At 49.0% G+C, this 20,685-nt stretch overlaps 2 protein-coding genes across 3 annotated transcripts in view; one reads left to right on the forward strand and one right to left on the reverse strand.

Moving 5' to 3' along the window:
• RDM1 (RAD52 motif containing 1) lies at nt 1-11,640 on the forward strand. The gene is made up of 7 exons (XM_078595810.1): nt 1-273; nt 2,905-3,078; nt 3,921-4,043; nt 6,381-6,543; nt 7,621-7,713; nt 8,398-8,471; nt 10,480-11,640. The coding sequence occupies exons 1-7, from the start codon at nt 181-183 to the stop codon at nt 10,489-10,491; spliced, it is 732 nt and encodes a 243-aa protein (XP_078451936.1). The 5' UTR covers nt 1-180; the 3' UTR covers nt 10,492-11,640.
• The window catches only part of FTCD (formimidoyltransferase cyclodeaminase), an 18,490-nt gene continuing 7,613 nt past the window's right edge, over nt 9,809-20,685 (reverse strand). For both annotated transcript variants that reach the window (XM_078595797.1, XM_078595804.1), the window contains exons 7-15: nt 19,661-19,798; nt 18,725-18,856; nt 18,065-18,126; nt 17,785-17,911; nt 16,138-16,299; nt 15,079-15,122; nt 13,749-13,887; nt 11,835-11,930; nt 9,809-10,721 (exon numbers count right to left, since the gene is read on the reverse strand). In XM_078595797.1, the coding sequence (XP_078451923.1) occupies nt 10,623-10,721; nt 11,835-11,930; nt 13,749-13,887; nt 15,079-15,122; nt 16,138-16,299; nt 17,785-17,911; nt 18,065-18,126; nt 18,725-18,856; nt 19,661-19,798 (999 nt within the window). In that variant the 3' untranslated portion in view covers nt 9,809-10,622. The remainder of the gene's footprint in view (nt 10,722-11,834; nt 11,931-13,748; nt 13,888-15,078; nt 15,123-16,137; nt 16,300-17,784; nt 17,912-18,064; nt 18,127-18,724; nt 18,857-19,660; nt 19,799-20,685) is intronic.

The following is a 20,685-nucleotide window of genomic DNA, read 5'->3' on the forward strand; positions in this document are numbered from 1 at the left end:
ATGCGAATCGATTTATAACGAATCGGAATCGGTGCGCGGTGGTGGTGGGTGAGATTGTTGTCGTTGTAGCTGCTGCTGCTGCAAATCTCCGTCGCCGCTGAGGCATCGCGGTTTCTGTCGGGTTTCGACCACGGGGGAATCGTCGTGCTTCCCGGGGGTCTCTTGGAGCAAAGCGTCTGGATGGAGGAGTCGCCGCGGCTGGAATTGCTGCGATTCTCTCTGCCCTCGGAGCGCAGCAAATCGGTGCGGGTGCGCGGAGTACCACGCGTATCGGTGAGTTCAAGTTTAACACGATTATAGTTTAACTAACCTCTTCTTGGTTCTTCCGGTAAAGTCACGTAGAATGGAAATAATAAAATAATAAAAATAAAACAGTAAAATAATATTATATTATTATGTTTAATTTTTTATTATTTCCATTCTACGTGACTTTACCGAAAGAACCAAGAAGATGAATCCCTGCAGTCACGAAAGCTTTAAATCGAAATTTAACTAACCTCGTCACAGCATTACAATTCAACTCGCTTACAACTCACCTCGTCACTACCACACTCGTTCACGACTCGCCACTTCACAGCTCGCTTAGTTACAAGTCAACTTCGTGGCGACATAATTGTCGCACTCTTGACCCCGTTTGACCTCCCTTCAAACTCATCGCCTTTGCAACTTGACCTCCTTAGCCTCATCATCATCGCTCCTCGCCTCTTCGTTACAGCGGCTCTCGATGAAGAGCTCTGGAGTTGCTGCTTTAAAGCGTGGGGGCGAATCATCTGGCCGTGTTGGGTTTGAACATTGTGAGTTTAAACATTGTGAGTTTGAACATTGTGGGTTTGAACATTGTGGGTTTGAGCATTGTGGGTTTGAACATTGTGGGTTTAAACATTGTGGGTTTAAACATTCTGGGTTTCAGATGTGGTTTTGCGTGATCCATAGTGGTGTTGCGCACTTGCCAGTATCACGGTATTGACCATGAAAGTTGTGTGTGGTTTTGATTTTGGGATTGTAAAGTTTAAACAGCTCAATCGCCATTACATTTTGTTTCCATTGCGAACAGATACAATCTTTTCCCTCACAGCGAGCTTTGTGCACGACTCTGGGTCTCAATTAACTAATGTCCTATGCTTGATCAAGTTAGAACCCTTAGGTTTCTCTTGGAAATACAACAATCGATCCCAAAGACCTTTTTAGTTGCATGGGAAAGTTGCAAATTGTACAACTTTATTTCCAAGTAGGTTTTACCTTTGAGATCTGACCATACTTCTTGCTGGTCTAGTTGCTGAAATTGAGGTGGTGATTAGGGGTGACGCCCACGACCGATTCAGATATCACTCGCCAATGATCTTAGCTGTGACTAGGAATTGAATTCTGGTCACCAGGTTCAAATATCAGTGCACTATCCACTGCACCACTGCTCCATTCCATTCAAACATCACGGGTAATTTCACATGCTCTCATCACCCACGCATGTACATATATTTTACACATGGTAGTCATGAATGTTAACACTAGCGGAGCCGGGGGTGGGTGTGGCATGTGCTCCCCCCCAATGATCCGATCGAAATCCCTAATTTCGGATCATTGGGGTTTATTAATAATACATCGGCATTTTGCGACCCCCACTGCCACTGTGTAACATATTATGTGCCAGGGACTCTATGAGATGATATGACAATAGTCTGAGTGCATAATTGGCAATAAGTAACGGCAAAGCAGTTATAAGTTACTCAGAATTGTGCGCAGTTGTGTATACAGTACACGACTTCCCTGAAGGCATTCACCTTCAGCGAGCGCGATGCCGATCACACACGGCTCGAATTCGACCCTCAATCGATGGCTGTGCCATCGCCGCACACGCCTCGAATTAAAAGCAAGGGACAAGTCCTTACTTACTAACAACTCCGATAATTTTTCATTGCTGGAGGGGTTCCCCCCCTATCTGAAAATCCTGGCTCCGCCATTGAATATTAAGTGGTATATTTATACCATTGGAACCTCCTTTGCCAGTAGCAAAATATGATAATAGTTTTTTTACCCTTTTATCTGGCAACAAAACTGACACCTTTTTTACAAGGAGTCATGTTTGCATTGACCACAATACCTGCGGTCGGAATGCAAACAAAAAACACAACTCTGATAATGTATGCACTGTCCTTGAAATTGATTGGTCCACACCCGAGACAGCTTTCCTTAGAGCCTAGTCTCACATGGTGTTGGACCAGATGACGCTAAAAGGCGCACAACTCAAAGACAATGCACGATCAGAGTATGAGAACTCGGGGTAAGCATTTACACCATTGGAACCTCCTTTGCCAGTAGCAAAATATGATAATTGGTTTTTTACCCCTTTATCTGGCAACAAAACTGACACCTTTTTTACAAGGAGTCATGTTTGCATTGACTACAATACCTGCGGTCGGAATGCATTCCGACCGCAGGTATATTTATGTCTGAGTGTCTTTAACATTATTTTTCCTGTAGATGGCAAACTTTGGTAAATCCCTGCAGAAACCTTTGGGCAGCAGCGGGAATCTCACCATCAACGCCATGTTTATTGACCTTGTTGGAAACGCACCACCATGGTCCTCCGTTATGAATGCTTGCGATTGCGTTTGCTTGCGAGCATGCGTGTGGGTAAAGGGTGAGGAGCAACGCTCACAATAACGAGCAGAGCGGGGCGGCTAAAACACAGCACAGGGAGTGCAGATGGTGCATCTGCCAGTCAATTCGGTCACCAGGGTCTGTCCCGTGAACCTCCCCCTACCAACGAGCCTTTAAAACTTCACGTGACCTCAAAGTGCACTGCAGCCCAAGCAACGTGATCATGTCACCACTGCCACTCGGTGGAAAATAAAAACTCATTGCATGTGTGTCTTGCCTGCCACTGACCATGCCTGCGTACTACAGACGGAGCTCCATGACCTGTTTTCGACGGTGGGGCCCATCTTCTCGTTGCGCCTGACGGAGTCGGGTGAGCGGGACGGGTGCCAGCAGGCGTTTGTGCGGTTCTACTCGTTCCGTGATGCCGCCCGCGCAGCCCGCGTGCTCCACCGCAGACCCTTCGCTGGCAGCATCCTGCGGGTGCGGGTTGGGACCGATGCCACTCTCCAATTGTTAGCCCCTTTGTCCGTGAAAAAAAATCTACCGATTTATTCCTTTGTTTGCTGAAATAGTTTTTTCACGTGTAACAAATTACGTGTTTGCAGTGGGTTATAAGTTTGAGAGATGACATGTTTAAGCCACATTTTTTACGTGAATGGTTTGTGTACAATTTTGCATTAAAGAAGACCAAACTATAGCTGGGAGACTTGCAATTAACTGACTGATAATTGTAATCGGTTGATTTCTTGCGGTTGATTTCTTACGGTTGATTTCTTGCATGCGTTTAGAATTGGCAGACATCCTTCCCAAGGCAGAAAACCCCCTGCTCTACTAACCTTACCCAGCGTGATTCGGACGATGCTGATGATAACACCAAAAACTGCCACATAGCTCCGGTCCAACTTTCATTGTGTTTCATGGGTGTCTTTGAAAAACTTTATAACCATACAAATTTCATTATCCACAAAGTACGCTTTTCTTAACAGATAGACTTATTAAGTAGATGAACAAAAATATGACCTTCATTATGTGCCCATCCCTGGAGAGATGATACAGTAAAAACTTATCAAGAGTGGATTGTGAAATGTACCATTGAAGTTAGCATGGTTTATCCACGATGTGTAAACCTTCAGTTCCTAAAAAAATATTTCCGTAAAAGACACGTGGGCATCTTTATCGCATCTCTTTTTTTAAGAGCGTGGCCACAGGGGTGTTACTGGACATCTGTGAAAAATAACTTTATAGCTCATCGGATTCCTCCAGTATAAAAATAAATATTCTGTGTTGCTTGTTGCCCAATGTTGGTCTTCTGTGCTCCACAGGTGCAGCAGTGTGTCGACCGCGCCGGGGATGTGCTGCGGGAGCTGCCACTCAGTCGCCAGTACTGCTGCAACCTCGCCAACTACTACTTTGGCTTTAACGGCTGGTCCAACAGCATCCTTGGGGTAGGGACACTTCTCCCCCCTGTGCACACGGCTTCCTACGGTGCACGGGACAGATATAGCCCACGACACAGTAGTAGGCCACATGAGGCCTACTACTTTGAAATGGCCTGCAAAGGATATTTATCAATCGCTGCAAGCATTCTCTTTTATTCTATTTCAGATTTATATAGCCCCCTTTCCAGGGCACTTTACAATGCAAGCATGTTCACCATGCTATATGCATGCAGCGATTGCATGTGGGTACAAAAATACAACTTAAGTTGTCTTGAGCCATTTAGCAGCATCTGAGTCAGTAGTGTTCTGTTTGAGAAGACCTCCAGCATGATTGCACGATTGACCACACTCATCGGGTATTAGGCCATCCATTTAGTACGTACGCAAAAATCTGTCAATTTGACCCCCCCCCCTCCCTATATGCACGCGTATTTTTTACACCCCCCCCCCCCACATGCGTACATACGCTTGACGTACCCCCCCCCCCCCGAATCCTATAGAATGGCCAATATTTAATCCACGCAGAAACGATCAAGGATTAATAATATTAACGTGTTTAAGGAAACAGTCCACCGCCAGCTGCATTAAATCATTAAGTTGCGTACATTGGCCACTTATTTTGCTGAGCTGCGTGATAGCTGCAGTCAGGGGTACGGTGGCATACAAGTGTAATGCGAACGTGAATGAGGTTGCTGCTGGACTCTAGCCCAATCACACGACCTGGGGTATTGGAGGTGGAGCCAGCAGGGCAGTAAGAGAAGAGCGGATCTGACGATCCGGAAGGGAGAAGTCAGGGTCACGTGAGAGAGGGGTTATAGAGGGGAGCCCGGAAGAGATCGAGGCCAGTCGATGGAGTGAAGAGGCGGGACCACGTTGGGTGGCCGCCGCGCCATCAGCCACGTGGCTGATGGGGGCTTGGCGCACCGTCGGCCAGGGTGTGCGGAGCGAGAGCGGAGTGTGCGGGGCACACGGGGCCAGCGGGGTGACCAGCAGAGTGTGCGGGGCACACGGAGCTAGCGGGGTGGCTATCGGAGCGTGCGGGGTGCACGGGGCCAGCGGAGTGGCTAGCGGAGCGTGCGGGGTGCACGGGGCTAGCGGAGTGGCTAGCGGAGCGTGCGGAGTGCACGGGGCTAGCGGAGTGGCTAGCGGAGCGTGCGGGGTGCACGGGGCTAGCGGAGTGGCTAGCGGAGCGTGCGGAGTGCACGGGGCTAGCGGAGGGGCTAGCAGGTCGTGCGTGGCACGGAGGAGGAGACGCTGGTCCTTTGTCAGGACCAGCGGGGTGAAGGACGAGTGGAGGAGCTGAGGAGGAAGAGAGTGCGCGGGGCGCGTGAGAGACGACGCTGGTCCGAGGAGGAGGCCAGCGGGGTGCGGAGGACAAGAACCCAAATAAAGGACGAACGGAGACTTACATCGCCTGCAGAGTCCTTTATTACACAAGTGACACCTTTCCCACAGTCCCACTTCTCCTAGTAGTACTTGTTGTCTGACAACTGAAGAAACTGAACTGTGTAGACAAATTATTATCGAGCCTTCACCCCCCCCCCCGTTTCCTGTGTGTGCGTACATTGTCAGTAGACCCCCCATACGCAAGCGTACACGTTTGGGTTACCTCCCCCTCCATGCGTACGTACTAAATGGTTGGCCCCTAATGGAGTAGAATATTTTCGACCTGGCAACACTTTGTGTCCAATGTTAGCATGGGCATTCACTTCTGTAACTGCAAGGACCTCTTTCAGCGGCAGAAATGAGACTCGAATAAAATATTTAGGAAGTGGCTCGTTTTAAAAAAAAGTAGCTTATTCCAGAAAACTAAATTGATTGCATGTAAATCATGCTTTAATTCTATGATTAAATGTATACGACATTAAATATATAGCAAGAATGATTATTTACAATGTCATATTTGTGAATAATCTCAAAAATGGACTGACATGCAACCATGTAAAAAATACAAAAAGCCTCTTTTGCCCCCCGAGGTGTGTGTGGTGTGTTAATATTTGGGGAGCGGTGGTGTCATCGTTCGCGTGCTGCACTACGAAGCTGGTGATCCAAGTTGTATTCTCGCTCACGGCCAAAACTAGTGATGATCATCTGAACCAGTTCTGGCCATCTCCCAGGTCGACTCTGCCTCAAATGAGTACCTGGTGTGATGTGCACACAGCATCACTAGGGAGACAAAAGCGGCCAGGTATGGTGCTGGCCACCCACCCTCTCGTGTGCCGTGCCTGCCTTCATAGGTGCTCGCTGACAGCACTTGTCCTTACAGTCTGTTCAGGCTATACAGGGATTTTTGTTAATGTTTGGGTGCCCCTCTAAAGGAATTTGACAGTGCCATTCTTGCAGAACTCGGTGAGCAGAGGAGCGGCTGGGAACACGGTAGTGAGAGGTGATGCCACGGAGCCTGTCCTCACCGTGAGGGCCGTGTGTGCCGTGGAGGTGCTTGTGCCCGCGTTCGAGATTGCGGCGCGCGGGTTTGGGGAGGACGAGGAGAAGGTGCAGAGCCAAGGTGTGTCCCACTTGGCGGCAAGGCATGTGCAGCGCTCGTACCGTCTCGTCTGAACAAATTGCAAGAGGCAAAGCATGGACACTATCAGAATCAGAATCTTTATTTATACCTGAAGAATCCGATGAGCTCTAAAGCTCTTTTTCACAGATTTTGAGCGGGGGCAGGTCAGAACGTTACAACAACAAACAATACAAGAAGAGGATAGGAATGCAAAGTAGAGGAAAGGTAAACTAATCACTTAAAAAATAAATACAAATAAAAATAAAACATTTTTATCTTACCAGGTAAAGCCCACAGAGCTATTAGGGCCTTTTCAGAAGTGACCTGGCCACAAATGATAGCTCAACAAAGTGGCTTATCATGTGGAAATGTATCCATTTGAGAAAAACATTTAATCATAAGCCATAATCCATTCCTGAAGGCTTCCCCAAGCCGCTTCTCATAGTCCTGCGATGTAACACCTAACCACCTGCACACAAGTTGATTTCATTGCTCCATCTCCACGATATACATGCTGTGGTGCAAACTCCCACCTATGGTTGCTTCTCCCATCATTATCCTTGACCATCGACCGTACGTTTTCATTTAGCAGGAATGTATATGCTATTGCGGCACAACTTCCACTTCCCAATTTGGTGGTGTATTTTACACAGCACTATGTGCATTGAGTAGTAGCTGATCGGCGAGGGAGGTTTTTAACTCTTTTACGTTCCTATGATGTACGTGTACATCATCAGTTTTACTTTAGATTCCATTCTGTTGACGTACACGTATGTCATTGGAACGGAATTGGAAGTTAAAGGCCATGCAAAAGGGTGTGGCACAGTTTGGCGCTAGCTATCGTAGATTGTGGTCGTGCCACTACAGATTCAGAATATTTATTGATACTGGAGGAATCCGATGAGTTGTGAAGGTTTTTCACATTGTGGTGCTATGCCACACTAAATAAAATTAACGATAACCGCTTGCACGTTCTGAAATTCAACGGTCAATGGGAGCCACCCCAGCAACTTGCAGACATCTCGGAACGTGAAAGGGTTAATTGGGTGCATGTGTTAATGCGTGATTTTTCTTCAGCGATGGAGCGGACAAAGTTAGCAAAAATAAAGAAGATGGCAATGGACAAAGCCCTCTCTAACGCCTTCAGCAAGATCATCATTCTGCTGCCAGGTACTGACCACAAGATCGGATCTTTAATTTAAAGCCACGCATCTCTGATAAGCATGGTTGGCTTTGTACGGTGTGAAAGAAGTTCCAACATACCGTACATACATACGTACATACATGCAGATGATTCGGTGAGTCCACAAATTCTTATCCGTTATTTGTGAATCGCTGGAGATTTCTGGGGGTGATTGTAAATCAACTTAACCATGAAGGCCGTGATTGTGTTTCTGGGCTGGCACAGGAAGGTCGCCGTGCTGCCGTTATGCAGCTCGCGTTGTTCCGTGCACTGCGATTCGAATATCGCCGCGAAGGAGAAAGTGCCAACAGCAATAATTTTGACGCTGGCAGGACACGGCGATGTACCCTCATTTTACCCAACACGTGCGACCTGTCGATAGACGAGTAATAGTGGTCATGTATTAAAATATGATCACCAATTTAAGAAAAGAGTAAATAATTTCAAATATATTGAATTGTTAGCGAAGTAATATGAATGGACGAAGGCTGTCTTGTACCTTTTGATATGGATAGACCCTTAAAGGTCAGAGAATGCCTATGAAATTACCTCCAGGTTATTTGCATTGTGACGTAGGTGTCTATGATTCACTCCTACATGATCACTTAAACTGCGCAGAAGGTGAAGCATTACTTATACTTCATCTGCATGTGCATGTGTACTTCCGCCAGAAACTGGTCCGGTCGCAGCGCTTTTGGATCCACGGGTTGATAATTGTGATGACCTCACTGCCGACCAAGAGCTGGTAAGAGCTGCTTGCTTGCCTGTGAGAGTGGAAATTTGCGGTCACTGACTGTGCAGATGGTTTCGACCTCCTCCTGTCTTGCAAACATCCCATTGCCATCTGTTTAAAGTTGGCAATAGGTAAAGGTACAGCCCTGCAATTACGTATTCAAGCAACTGCTGGTGGAAGGGCCTCTGCTAGATGGAGCTCTAGAGCCTCCCAAGTCGGTAATTGGCCTACTCTTCCACGCTGGCTAGACATTGAAAGAGGTGGGAGTACCCCACATGTTACACCATCACACGCGAGCTGTCGATCGCTTATACGTGATGTACCCATTTAATTATTCTGTTATGTGGACATGTATATGTATGCATGTGTAGTGTCGTAGGTCTCTTCTTCTTTTTTTCCGAGACGTGTGTGCGGGTGGCGTGCGGTGCACACACTCAGTCGGAGACGAGGTAGTCGCAGGAGGCACCTTCTCTCTTTTATAATCTTCACACCACCAACTCTGGCCTTCTGTCTCACGACCACACTGCCGTATGGCCCAGCCCAGACACTACCCTGTCCGCGTTGCACCGACGGCGTCGACCTAGACAGCCAACTACTGTCCGGCCACGCAATGATTGGGCGAAGGCGGCAGCGACGAAGGCGGTGACGACGACAGCGACGAAGAGACGAGTCCACTCCCAGAACCGACAGCCCGGCGCTCTCACTCTCCACTGCTTTTATTCCCCTCGGCGCAGCTAGGGCGGAGCCGAGCCTTCTCGAACCCACCAGAGGGTTCCAGGGGCCTCCCTATGAGGTCTACCATGACCCTTGCCCCAGTTCCTCCGCCCTGCCGGCACACACACTGTGTATATGCTCAAGAGGGCGTGTGCGCTAAATGTACACCTCTAGTTGCTGCTGCTGCTGTACAGCAGTCGGCGCTGTGTCACTACACATGTATGATGAACTTCTTTCACACACCATACGTAGCCAACCGTGTTAATCCGAGGTAGTGGTGGGGGGGTGAAATTTGAAGAAACGCGCACCATTGTTTCAACTGCCGTTCCGGGAGATTGAACTGGCGAGATGGATTGCAAGTCCCGTGTGCTAACACATTACACCACGGCAGCAATATTGCACCAAATCAAGACCACTAGACTTTGAGCTGCCACAATACTTCACTGTTTACATGTATCGGTCTTCACACGTGTGTAAAATAGGTTCACTGTAGTTTTTACAAGCCGCTTGCTATATTTGCACAAAGCTTTTGAAATGTACTGTTCTTGACATGCCAGTTGTGTATTATCACACTTTGCTCACACTGCTGCCGAAATAGTTGCAATTGGACATAAATCATTCAATGGCACATGAACTAATATCAAATATTTTATTTTCCGTACGTACGTGGAAACCAATTTATATCTGTTTTCAAACACACCCCGCCAAGTCGGCATTTTATGAACAGCAGAACACTTAAGCTATTTGTGCACGGTGGCTACTTGTAGCAGCATAGCTGGTGCCAGCAAATCACATACTAAATTAAGTTCCACAGAAAATGGAAAATAAAATCTAAATCTACATTAAAGGCAATTAGCCTACACTCACAATTTTTGATGCGTAGACATGTCTTCACATTCCACAGAAAACATTCTCAACCTGTGTAAAGTTGCTGAAGCAGTAACAATTTTTACTCCTTATTTTGTGTAAGCTTCCATTTCTACCCCACGATATTCACCGCCCCTTCCTCCACGTATCGCCAACACTGTCTTAACTGATGTATGGTACAACTTTGCTTATCCGACTTGCTAGGTATGAAGCTACAGTCAGATCGGATATGAAAATGCCTCGTACACAAGATTAAGAACACTTAATTATATTATAAGATCAGATTTGTGAACATCTATAGGAAATGGCAGTCACACCACGCACAAATATTGCACTGGGTGTGGGCTGTTAATTGGTCAGGGCGGATACATGATGGTCGGATAGGCGGCCTTGTACTGTGTTTTACTTTTAACCTTTTCAACAAATGAACCCTTCCTAGGAGCTCCTGTGATGAGGTTTGACAAGCCCCATGTGTTCTGGAGGGAAGGAGGTGCGGCGTGCAAGCCTGCCTGCTTGACACCGCTGAGTTCGACTCCCCCCCCCCCCCCCAACTGCCCGAGCACCACGACCGTTCCAAGTCGCTCACGCGAGCGAGGATGGCTCTCGGCTTGACACCACGTCCAGGATATGGGCGGAATTTTCACGAGCACGGGCGAGCAGACGTTCCATCTTCTCTCTCACCTGTGGGGAGAGATGGGAAGCACACGTGCGTGCACAGGATCACGCTTGCTCAGCGGATACGAACGTTTGCGGCATGCGTTGGTGTTACTTTTCTGACGTCGTGAACCTCTGTGGGATGGCTTGGAATGTCACTGTGCCTCGGCAGAAAAAAAAAAATTCCTCCCACAGTTATTTATATATTTTTTATTCTTTCCGGCTACGCTTGAAGCATTGTTTGCACGAGCTGTCTGTCCATCCATCCATCCATAATGGGGGGGGGGGGGGGCACTATGATGCGTCAAAACATAAACCTGTAGATTAAAGTTATGTTGCTGTTGGCGATTTACCATTTTAAAAACCAGATTGGTCAAAGAGTAACCAGGGCAAAAACAACTTGTAAATATGCAAAAATTTTGACCCTGACAGGTACCCATGATCGGCTTCTGTACGGCTAATAAAACTATTGAAGACAAACACTTGTTGGAAAGCTGTACATAATCCACGCATTTCCGTGATTTTTCCGAACTTGTTAATGTTTGATCACGTTCCCCGTTTTAATCGGTAAAAAGAGTATACAAATTGAAGTGCTTTTGCTTTGCTCGTCCAGATTGTGTCCAAATAAAACGGCAGCACTTTTTAGTGTCAATTTATAACAGAGTAAATATTTTACATATATATTAAATAATTGCATTAAGTTAACCCTCAGCAGAATGGATCGCATTTACGCAACTTCAGTTGAAAGGCAACTCAACAGTTTTGGAAGATAGTTTAAAGAGTGGACGATCTAAACTTACATTTTCTAAATATTTGTATCTTACATACTTCAGACTGCTCGTGTAGTAAGAATAATGTATACAGGTTTTGTTATATCTTGTGTCTTGTACAAAACGTTTCATTTTTTACTGAACCTGTTTCCAATAAACTAAAAATATGCATTTTCCTTCCTGAATCCAGGTGTTTTTTTGCTCTATCTTAAAAACTGCTTTCTTTTTGCCTCCTTCAGACACTTCAATTTGTGTGCCCGGAGAGCACACCGAGGTTGTGTTTCCACTGAACTTAACGACCCCTTAAGTAAAACCGTAGCATGGCCGCGAATTAGGGGGGGGGGTTTGACCCTAGTGCCTGAGCCACAACCTTTGTCTTAAAGGACTCGCTGTGGATTTCGGGGAGGTTGATGAGCACGTTGTAGTAGGCACCCTCCACGCCCAGCTCCAGCGCCTTGACCCCCACCTGTGTCACGCAAACTCCAGTCATCCTCGCAGCAGCAGTGGCTTTTAGCTGGCCATCGAACAAAGACGGTCACCGCATCGTGCCAATTTCAGATGCTCTTCTGCGGCCGTCTGGAACACACCCTTCCGATATTAGGAAACCACTGGAGCTATGCACTTTTAAATCTAGATTTCTTTTAAAGTGCTTTTTGTGTTTAGTTTGTCCTTCCCCCGCACCTCCGATTAGCACGGTTGGCTACATACAGTGCAAAATAAGTTCAACATAGATACACCTGGAGGGGACTACCGACACGATATATCAGTACCCCTCAACTCGCCCCTCTGGTAATTGTTACTCTGCAACACCCTCTTCCTGAAACCAGGATTTCTTGCTCGTCTATTTTTTTAGAAGCACAACACCCTCAAGACCGATTCACCGGCACAGGTTTGGGGTAGTCATTCACGGCAATAATTGTTGCACTGTTTTCTCCAGTAAATGATTTAGTATCTCAAATGTCAGCAACTGGGAGGGCAACTTTCAATTAGATCACTACGAGAGGTATCAATGACTGCCCTGAAGTTGTGTAGTCTGTTGATCATACAGGTAGGAACAATGTTCCACACTGCCCACCAGGGATTATTTGTCTGTCGTGCATACCACGGCCCCGCCCCACCAGAAGCCCTCCCATTGGCTCGGGGGCGCCGAATGCAATTATTTAATTAATCGAGCTCGCGGGGTTTCACCGACCAATGGGAGCGGTGGGTTGGGGTTTGTAGTGGGGGGGGGGGGCACCGCCGCGACTCGGGCCAATGAGGAGACGGGCGATGTTTCATTCACAAAATGGAACTGGGGGAGGGTGGCTCCATTTATAAAATGGAAGCCTTGAAACGAAAAAAGCGGATCGTTTTGCCTCGTGTTTCTTTCAACATTCCCAGCCTTAAGGTGATTCCGTTTGTCCAAAAAAGCAAATGTATTCCTTGTAAAAGATAAAACAAGTTAATGCATTTCTAGGTTAACATGAAGCATATAAATTAACCCGACCCCCCAATAAAAAAAAATACTTTACGGAGTATTATATGACAATGCATATTACAGGTAGGAACAGGTTCCACACTGCCCACCAGCTCTTTGATTCGTGGAGACCTACTGCCGGGTACGGAGAGGGGAGGTGCCTAAGGGAGGAGGGTCAGGGGAGGGGCCTAAGGGAGGGGGGGTCAGCGGAGGGGCCTGAGGGAGGGTGGTCAGGGGAGGGGCCTAAGGGAGGGGGAGTAAGGGGAGGGGCCTAAGCAAGGGGGAGGGGCCGATAGTTAAGGGGGCTGGCTACCTGGCTGGCTGCCTGGCTACCTCAAGTCAAGTTATATTTTATACAGGTAGGAACAACAAGTTCCACACTGCCCACCAGGGATTATTTGTCTGTCGTGCATATTTGTCTGTCGTGCACGAATGCGCTTTCCAACCAAGTTCCTACCTGCCCACTCCGAAGGAATGTGTTTATTCGTAAAATGCATGTTCAACAAACTTTATGTTTAGGTAGAATTCAGTCACTGGCTTAACTTGCCAAGTGGCGTAAATCGTTCATTTATTGTTATGACACCACAATCGTGTTACTCGTCTACCACTGGGGCGACGGGTTGCATAATACGCTTATGAATTGAGAGACCTGCATCGTGATATCTGAATCGAGTTTGGGTGCTCCCCCCATCAGTGCGGTATGGAGAAGAAGGAGGGGCAGGGTTTCCCAGAACTAGTTCAGATGTTATCGTGAAATATGGCCAAACAAAGAGCTGTACATTGACATGAATTATCGTGGTCTGCATCGTGCCGTCAAGAGCTGCATGCCTGCACGTCGGATCTGCAGGCGTAGTTGCCGTGTGCCGCCAGCTCCAGCATGAAAGGCCACGCGTCGTCGACGCGCTCGGCCACGGACAGCGGCACCGCCACCGCCTCGGCCAGCGCTGCCTGCACCTCCTCGTTCCGCCTGCACGCTGCCCGGCACGCGCGGGCCGCTCTGAGCAATCGCATCGCTGCTGTCACTCGGCTCGGGCTATGGCATTTCTGGGAGACTCAACTCGTGGAACTGGCAGCCCCTCGGTACGGCAGCCTCACTCACTTTTGCACTCGTCATGTCAAGGTTGACCGACGTAACCATTTGGCCACTAGTGAAAGTCAAGATTTGCTTGTTTAACCAGGCGAGTACTCGGGTGTCCAGGGTAGTCTCATTTACAAGAGTGGCCTGCAGTGCTGCCCACAGCAGGTGGCCTCACTGACATTGTGGCCCTGTTTGCTTGTGCACATGCTCCACTCACTGCAGAGACCCCACCAACTACTCGGGTAACCCGTCTGCCCGTCTCGCATCGGGCTGCCACCTTCTCCACAGACCAAACCTGGACATGTTTCCCCGTCAGCCTCGGTGACCTCCGATTTGCATGGTTGGCTATGTACGAAATAAGTTCACACAAATAACAATATCCCGGTACAATTCAAATTCTTACTACCTAAACGCAGATGCCAATTCCCAAACTGTTGGGGGCAAACCGAACCTGGTTGTATCCAGGAGGCAAGAGAATGTTAAGTTGAGGAAAGTCGCGATATTCAAAAGCTTTGGAGCACCAGAACAGCCTTGCTGAAACTAGGATTGCACCGGCATGGCTTGAATAAATCACTGGAAATTATTATTATGAAATTGGAAATGTTAAAAGAAATTCAAAACTTGCAATTACAAAACTCTCCCCCCCCCCCTGTTGTACAATGATATTTAATGCAGTCAAGAAATGTGCTGCTCAAACTTGTGCGTGTAGTCCAAGGGCCAGAGCAGAAATTTGTGCCAGCTAAAGTGAGAACTTTGTTAGCACAGAAATATTTATTTGGCAAATAACTGAGTTATGTGACAACCCAGTCATTTAAAATGGTTATCACAAATCACTTATTGGCCACGTAAAGTGATTGTAACCACAAGTTGTGTATGTTGAACTTCTTGAGCACCGTACGTAGCCAGCCGTGCTAAATCGGAGGTGTGATTATGCCACCACCATGGGTACCGATAAATTCAATATCTGGTCTGGGCTCGTGGATTACAGAGCACAGAGAAAAGGCAAATCAGACGGCTCTTGAGAGGGCAGGGCAGGTGTGGAGGGGTGAGAGGGGAGAGGGGAGAGTTAGCCCGCCTCACCGTTTGCGCTCCTTCTCCGTGCCCCGGGGTAACTTGAGAGCCGCCTAAACCCCATGTCGAACACACACACATCATCGACGTCGTCAGCCAAAATCAATCAATTGGTGTATGAAAGCCTCTCCAAGCGAGCAGGCAATAATCCAAGCTCAGTGAAAACCGAAATGCTATTTTGTGTTTGAGTTAATTCAGTCATTGGTGACCAGGCTGAGCCTTCGGTTAGATTTAGAACCCGGTTTAATAATGGGCAGCTGAAGCCTGGATTGGAATTCAGTAGATAAGCAGGTGAGGGAGGTGGGAGCGGGGTGGGTGATGGAGGTGGGGGGGTGAGGGAGACGTGGGTGGGGGGGGGGAGACGGGTGGGGGGTGAGGGGGGAGACGGGTGGGGGGGTGAGGGGGGGAGACGGGTGGGGGGTGAGGGAGATGGGTGGGGGAGACGGATGGGGGGGGTGAGGGAGACGGGTGAGGGGGGGGAGACGGGTGGGGGGGTGAGGGAGGGAGACGGGTGGGGGGGGTCAGGAAGACGGGTGGGGGGTGAGGGAGGGAGACGGAGGGGGGGTGAGGGAGGGAGACGGGTGGGGGGGGGGGGTGAGGGAGACGGGTGGGGGGGGTGAGGGAGACGGGTGGGGGGTGAGGGAGGGAGATAGGTGGGGGGGTGAGGGGGGGGGAGACGGGTGGGGGGTGGGGGAGGGAGACGGGTGGGGGTGAGGGAGGGAGACGGGTGGTGGGAGACGGGTGGGGAGGGGTGAGGGAGACGGGTGAGGGGGGGAGACGGGTGGGGGGGTGAGGGGGGGAGACGGGTGGGGGGGTGAGGGAGACGGATGGGGGGGTGAGGGAGGGAGACGGGTGGGGGGGTGAGGGAGACGGGTGGGGGGTGAGGGAGGGAGACGGGTGGGGGGGTACGGGAAACGGGGGGGGTGAGGGAGACGGGTGGGGGGGTGAGGGAGGGAGACGGGGGGGGGGGTGAGGGGGGGAGACGGGGGTGAGGGGGTGAGACGGGGGGGTGAGGGGGGTAGACGGGGGGGGGGAGACGGGAGGGACTGGTGGGGGGGATGACGTCACCATGTAGCGGTTAAAGGCACAGGCGTCAGCGTCCACGGCAAGGGAGAGGAGTCCCATGGCGTCGTGCAGAGGAGCCGTGGCTCGTCGCACCACCTCGTCCACCTCCTCGAATTGCCGCTTTCCGTACGTCATGAGCCCCACCATGGAGCCCAGCGCCGCGCCCTGCACACCGGCGGTAATTGATTCGGCATCTTTTAAAATTAGTTTTTATCTTCAGTCTACGCCCGACTGCTGACGAGACACCATTGGAACCTCCTATGCCAGTAGCAAAATATGATAATTGGTTTTATACCCTTTTACCTGGCAGTAAAACTGTCAGTTTTGCTGTCAGTTTTGTTGCCAAGTAAAAGGGTAAAAAAAACAATTATCATATTTTGCTACTGGCAAATGAGGTTTCTAATGGTGTAAATGCTTACCCCGAGCTCTCATACTCTGATGGTGCATTGTCTTTGAGTTGTGCGCCTTTTGGCGTCATCTGGTCCAACCCATGTGAGACTAGGCTCTAAAGAAAAGCTGTCTCGGGTGTGGACCAATCAATTTCAAGGACAGTGCATACATTATCAGAGTTGTGTTTTGTTTGCATTTCGACTGCAGGTATTGTGGTCAATGCAAACATGACTCCTTGTAAAAAAAAAAGGTGTCAGTTTTGTTGCCAGATAAAAGGGTAAAAAACTAATTATCATATTTTGCTACTGGCAAAGGAGGTTCCAATGGTATAAATATACCACTTAACATTCAATGGCGGAGCCAGGATTTTCAGGTAGGGGGGGGCAACCGCTCCAGCAATGAAAAATTATCGGAGTTGTTAGTAAGTAAGGACTTGTCCCTTGCTTTTTGTTGCTGACGAGACATCGAATGTTGAAACCGGACCAGAGTTTGTTGATGAATTCAATGCTGCTGAAAATTATCACTAGTTAAGTCGAAGACCACCTGTGCAATCTAGATTTGAAGTTTTCGTGACTGCAGGGATCCATACTCTTTGGTTCTTTCAGTAAAGTCACGTAGGTATAAAATAAATTAAATTAAATCACGACGTTTCGATTGCAACACAAGCAATCATGATGATTGCGTACCCCCTATGCAACCCAAGACGAGGCTTAACCATTCCTTAGACTACACCACCAAACACCACACCATTGCACCCCACACACTTGCCACCACATAGCACCTCACCACACACCAGCATACACCACAAGACCCTCCCCCCCCCAACCCCGTATAACCTTTTAATATACTGTTCGGGCAAGTACCGTTAGGTGGGTGGCCAACACCACGTCCGGCCGCCTTTGTCTCCCTCGTGGCGATCTTTACACTCCATCAGGTACTCAATTAAGGCTGAGTCGACCTCAGGGAGGCTCATGACCAGTTCAGATAATCGTCACTGGTGTTGGTCGTGAAACAGGAATCGAACAGCTCGCTAACCGCTGGAGGTATGGACTTTTACATCTAAACTGAAAACGAATTTCTTGAAAACTACTTTTTGTGTTTAGTTTGTTGTCCTTCCCCCGCACCTCCGTTTAGCATAGTTGGCTACGTACGGCGTGAAATAAGTTCAAGATACACAGACCACCACACACTACCCAACTACACGGCACACTACAAACCACACAGCACCACACAGTAGCACCACCAGAGAGCACCCCACACCATGGAAGCCACGGCCGCCGCCACGGAGCCGCCGCCCGGCGCGGGGGAGCGCGACCCGACGCTGCGGATGAACCGGTGCAGAGGCAGCGAGGACAGGGGGCCGCCCTCCAGCGCGCCCGTCATGTACCTGGGCCACACATACACACGTGTACACACGTGTGTGAGTGTGGACGTGTGTGTGTCCACGTGTACACACGTGTGAGTGTGTGCACACTAGCACACACGTGAGAATGTCTGCGGTGGTGGTGGTGGTGGTGGAAGCGGTTTTTGCGGCACCAACTCTATGATCCTCTCCTTGGGGTTGAACGGGGAGATTGAGTCCAGACCCAGTCGGTTCACGACCTGTGCCCCCATTGATCATTAATTCAGCAGTCAATCATGTAGAGCAATCAATCGATCAAGAAATCAGTAAAACGATCACGCAATCAGTAAAAGCACACACAATGTGTTTACTCGGTTTAATCCATGGTAAACTGTCCAGTGACATTCCTCTATCAGTTCACCGTTTAACCTGGTGACTTGTCCAATTACATTTTTATGACTTTAGAAGGTCTATCACGTGACATTACCGACTTAGGTTGGTTGTGTGGCAACATTTTTCCTGCCTCAAATCTAAGGGAAAAATCTTTCCACTCAACAAAACCGATCTAGAAGTGAGATCTCGGATCGAGTTAGGACCTCCGACCTCACACCATGGGCCCCTCTAGGCCAGGGGTCGGCAACCAAAATAACACGAGGCATTTTTTTTGTCTAATTTGGTACAAAACTCAACATTTCAAGAATCGCAATGAACGCAAATACATACGTACGTACGTACATCACGTCACGAAGCAGTCCGTAAAGGGCCTCATGTGGCTCCGGAGCAGCAGGCTGCCGACCCCCTGACTCAAGGGGTAAAAAAAAACCCTGTGGCGTGGCCATCCACCATCGCGTTTCTCACCAGGCGGATCTTGTTCTCCTCTTCGAGGACGAAGAGGTGGTCGCGCTTCATGTAGAAGGCGGCGGTGGTGAGCAGGGCCTGCAGGGGCACGAGACCCACCACCTGGGAGCCCACGGCCGCCACGCACAGCTCCTGCATTCCACACCGGCCGTCGCGGTTAGTTAATCCTTTCCCCTACCGATGACGTATGTGTACGTATGTGCACGTCGTCGGTTTTTCTCTTCTCCAATTCCGTCGTGGCAACGGAATCGGAGAAAAGAAAAACGAAAGTGAAAAATAACTTTATTGGTAGCGAGGCTCCCCACAAGGCCATGCGGGACGGTGCGTGGCACAGTTTGGCGCCAGCTCACGTAGAGTGTGGTCGTGTCGCTGCAGGTCTCTGTGGTGACCACAATGCCTTTAGAAACAGCGACGCTATGCCTCTCTAAATAAAATTTACGCTGAACCACTCACACGTTCCGAGATTCAGCGGTGAACGGGACACCCATCATGCGACTCGCAGACGTCTTTAAACGGGAAAGGGTTAAGGCCGCTACATTTCATGGAGGCTCATCCAGGACACATGGTGGTCCGTCAGTCCGGTCTACTTTCACACCGATCCGCCTATAGTGAGTGGTCTCGTTCCTTTTGACGCTGATCTTGCCAACTACTCATAGGTAGTGTCGTAGTATCACCATCATCGGTGTTATGGCGTGGTCATCCATTTGGTGATGATGGTACTGTCATGATGCTGTGGATGATAGTGGTGGTGATGGTCAAGGTTTTAATCGATTTAACAATACACAAAGGTGTGCTCACACACAGTAGGACTCCCATCACGCCTTGCATGCACGTCATGCGACTGCCACATTGCATGTATAATGCAGCTCTCAGCCTTGCCTCAACCATCGGCTCGTCTTTGCGTGTCGTTCAAAATCTACTTGTTTCTTTGCTCACCTTGGCGTCTTTGCACACCTCCTCGTAGACCTCGTGCATGGGTGTCACCTCGTGGTCCAGGATGTTCGTGGACACCTGGGCCAGGTCTTGCTCCTCCAGGTACCACCCGATGGCCTGTACGCAGCGCAGACGCCCGGGCTGGGCATCCACGTGGGCCAACAGACGCACATCAACAACCGCCGGTCACCACGAGGTGGTTGTGGTGGTCGACCTTGACTCAGCATTTGTGCCAGGCTACGAGCACTCTGATGCAATATGTCAATACATTTATCATATCGCATTGGCAGTGGCTCACCGACAAAGTGATCGTGGGACACTTCCTGGTGGTTTGGCTAAGGAGGCATTTTACTGATCTTTTTTTTCCTCGTGGTTATCTCGCCGGGTGCAATTGGTGTCATGTGACGAATAATCCCTTCGTAGCTCTCTCGCAGAGCAGCACATCCGCCCTTGTATCAAGAGAACGGCCCCAACGGAAGCGAAAATCACCGATACGCCTTTTGAGATCCCTTAAAGTCACCTGATCCACACAGGAGGAACAAGCATTTTCTTCCACACCCACTCTGCCACACGAGGGTGACATTCGTTGCGTGACAGTTCAAACCAAAGTTGTAATTCTCAGAGCTGGCCGCCCATATAGGGGCGCCACGGTGGTGAAACGTTAACTACCTCGGCTGGTATACAGGAGGTCATGGGTACGATCCCGACCCTAACTCGTATATTTTAAGTTTGCATGTTCTTCTCGTGGTCAAGTGGATTTTTCTCCTGGTTCTTCGGTTCTTCCCTCAGCATTTAGAATCAACATGCGTTTAGAGTATTTGGCTGCTATACATTTCCACACAATAAGCCACTTGGTTGAGCTATCGTCTGTGGCCAGAATACTTCTGAAAAAGAGCTATATAGCTCAGTGGGCCTTACCTGTTAAAAAGAAAAAAAAAGTTTTTACGAGAGTAATGTTTGTCCCATACTCTTAGGTTTTTTTCGGTAAAGTCACGTAGGTAAAATATCAAAATTAATGAAAATAAAAT

The sequence above is a fragment of the Lampetra planeri genome, chromosome 1, assembly GCF_965212315.1.
Source record: "Lampetra planeri chromosome 1, kcLamPlan1.2.h2, whole genome shotgun sequence".
Taxonomy (NCBI): domain Eukaryota; kingdom Metazoa; phylum Chordata; class Hyperoartia; order Petromyzontiformes; family Petromyzontidae; genus Lampetra; species Lampetra planeri.

What these genes read in the sequence shown, in the direction of transcription:
- RDM1 (XM_078595810.1), top strand. Translation starts at nt 181, where the DNA reads ATGGAGGAGTCGCCGCGGCTGGAATTGCTGCGATTCTCTCTGCCCTCG. An exon ending in TCGCTGGCAGCATCCTGCGG is followed by an intron (nt 3,079 to 3,920) that starts GTGCGGGTTGGG and finishes TGTGCTCCACAG; the next exon opens with GTGCAGCAGTGTGTCGACCG. An exon ending in GGTCCAACAGCATCCTTGGG is followed by an intron (nt 4,044 to 6,380) that starts GTAGGGACACTT and finishes CCATTCTTGCAG; the next exon opens with AACTCGGTGAGCAGAGGAGC.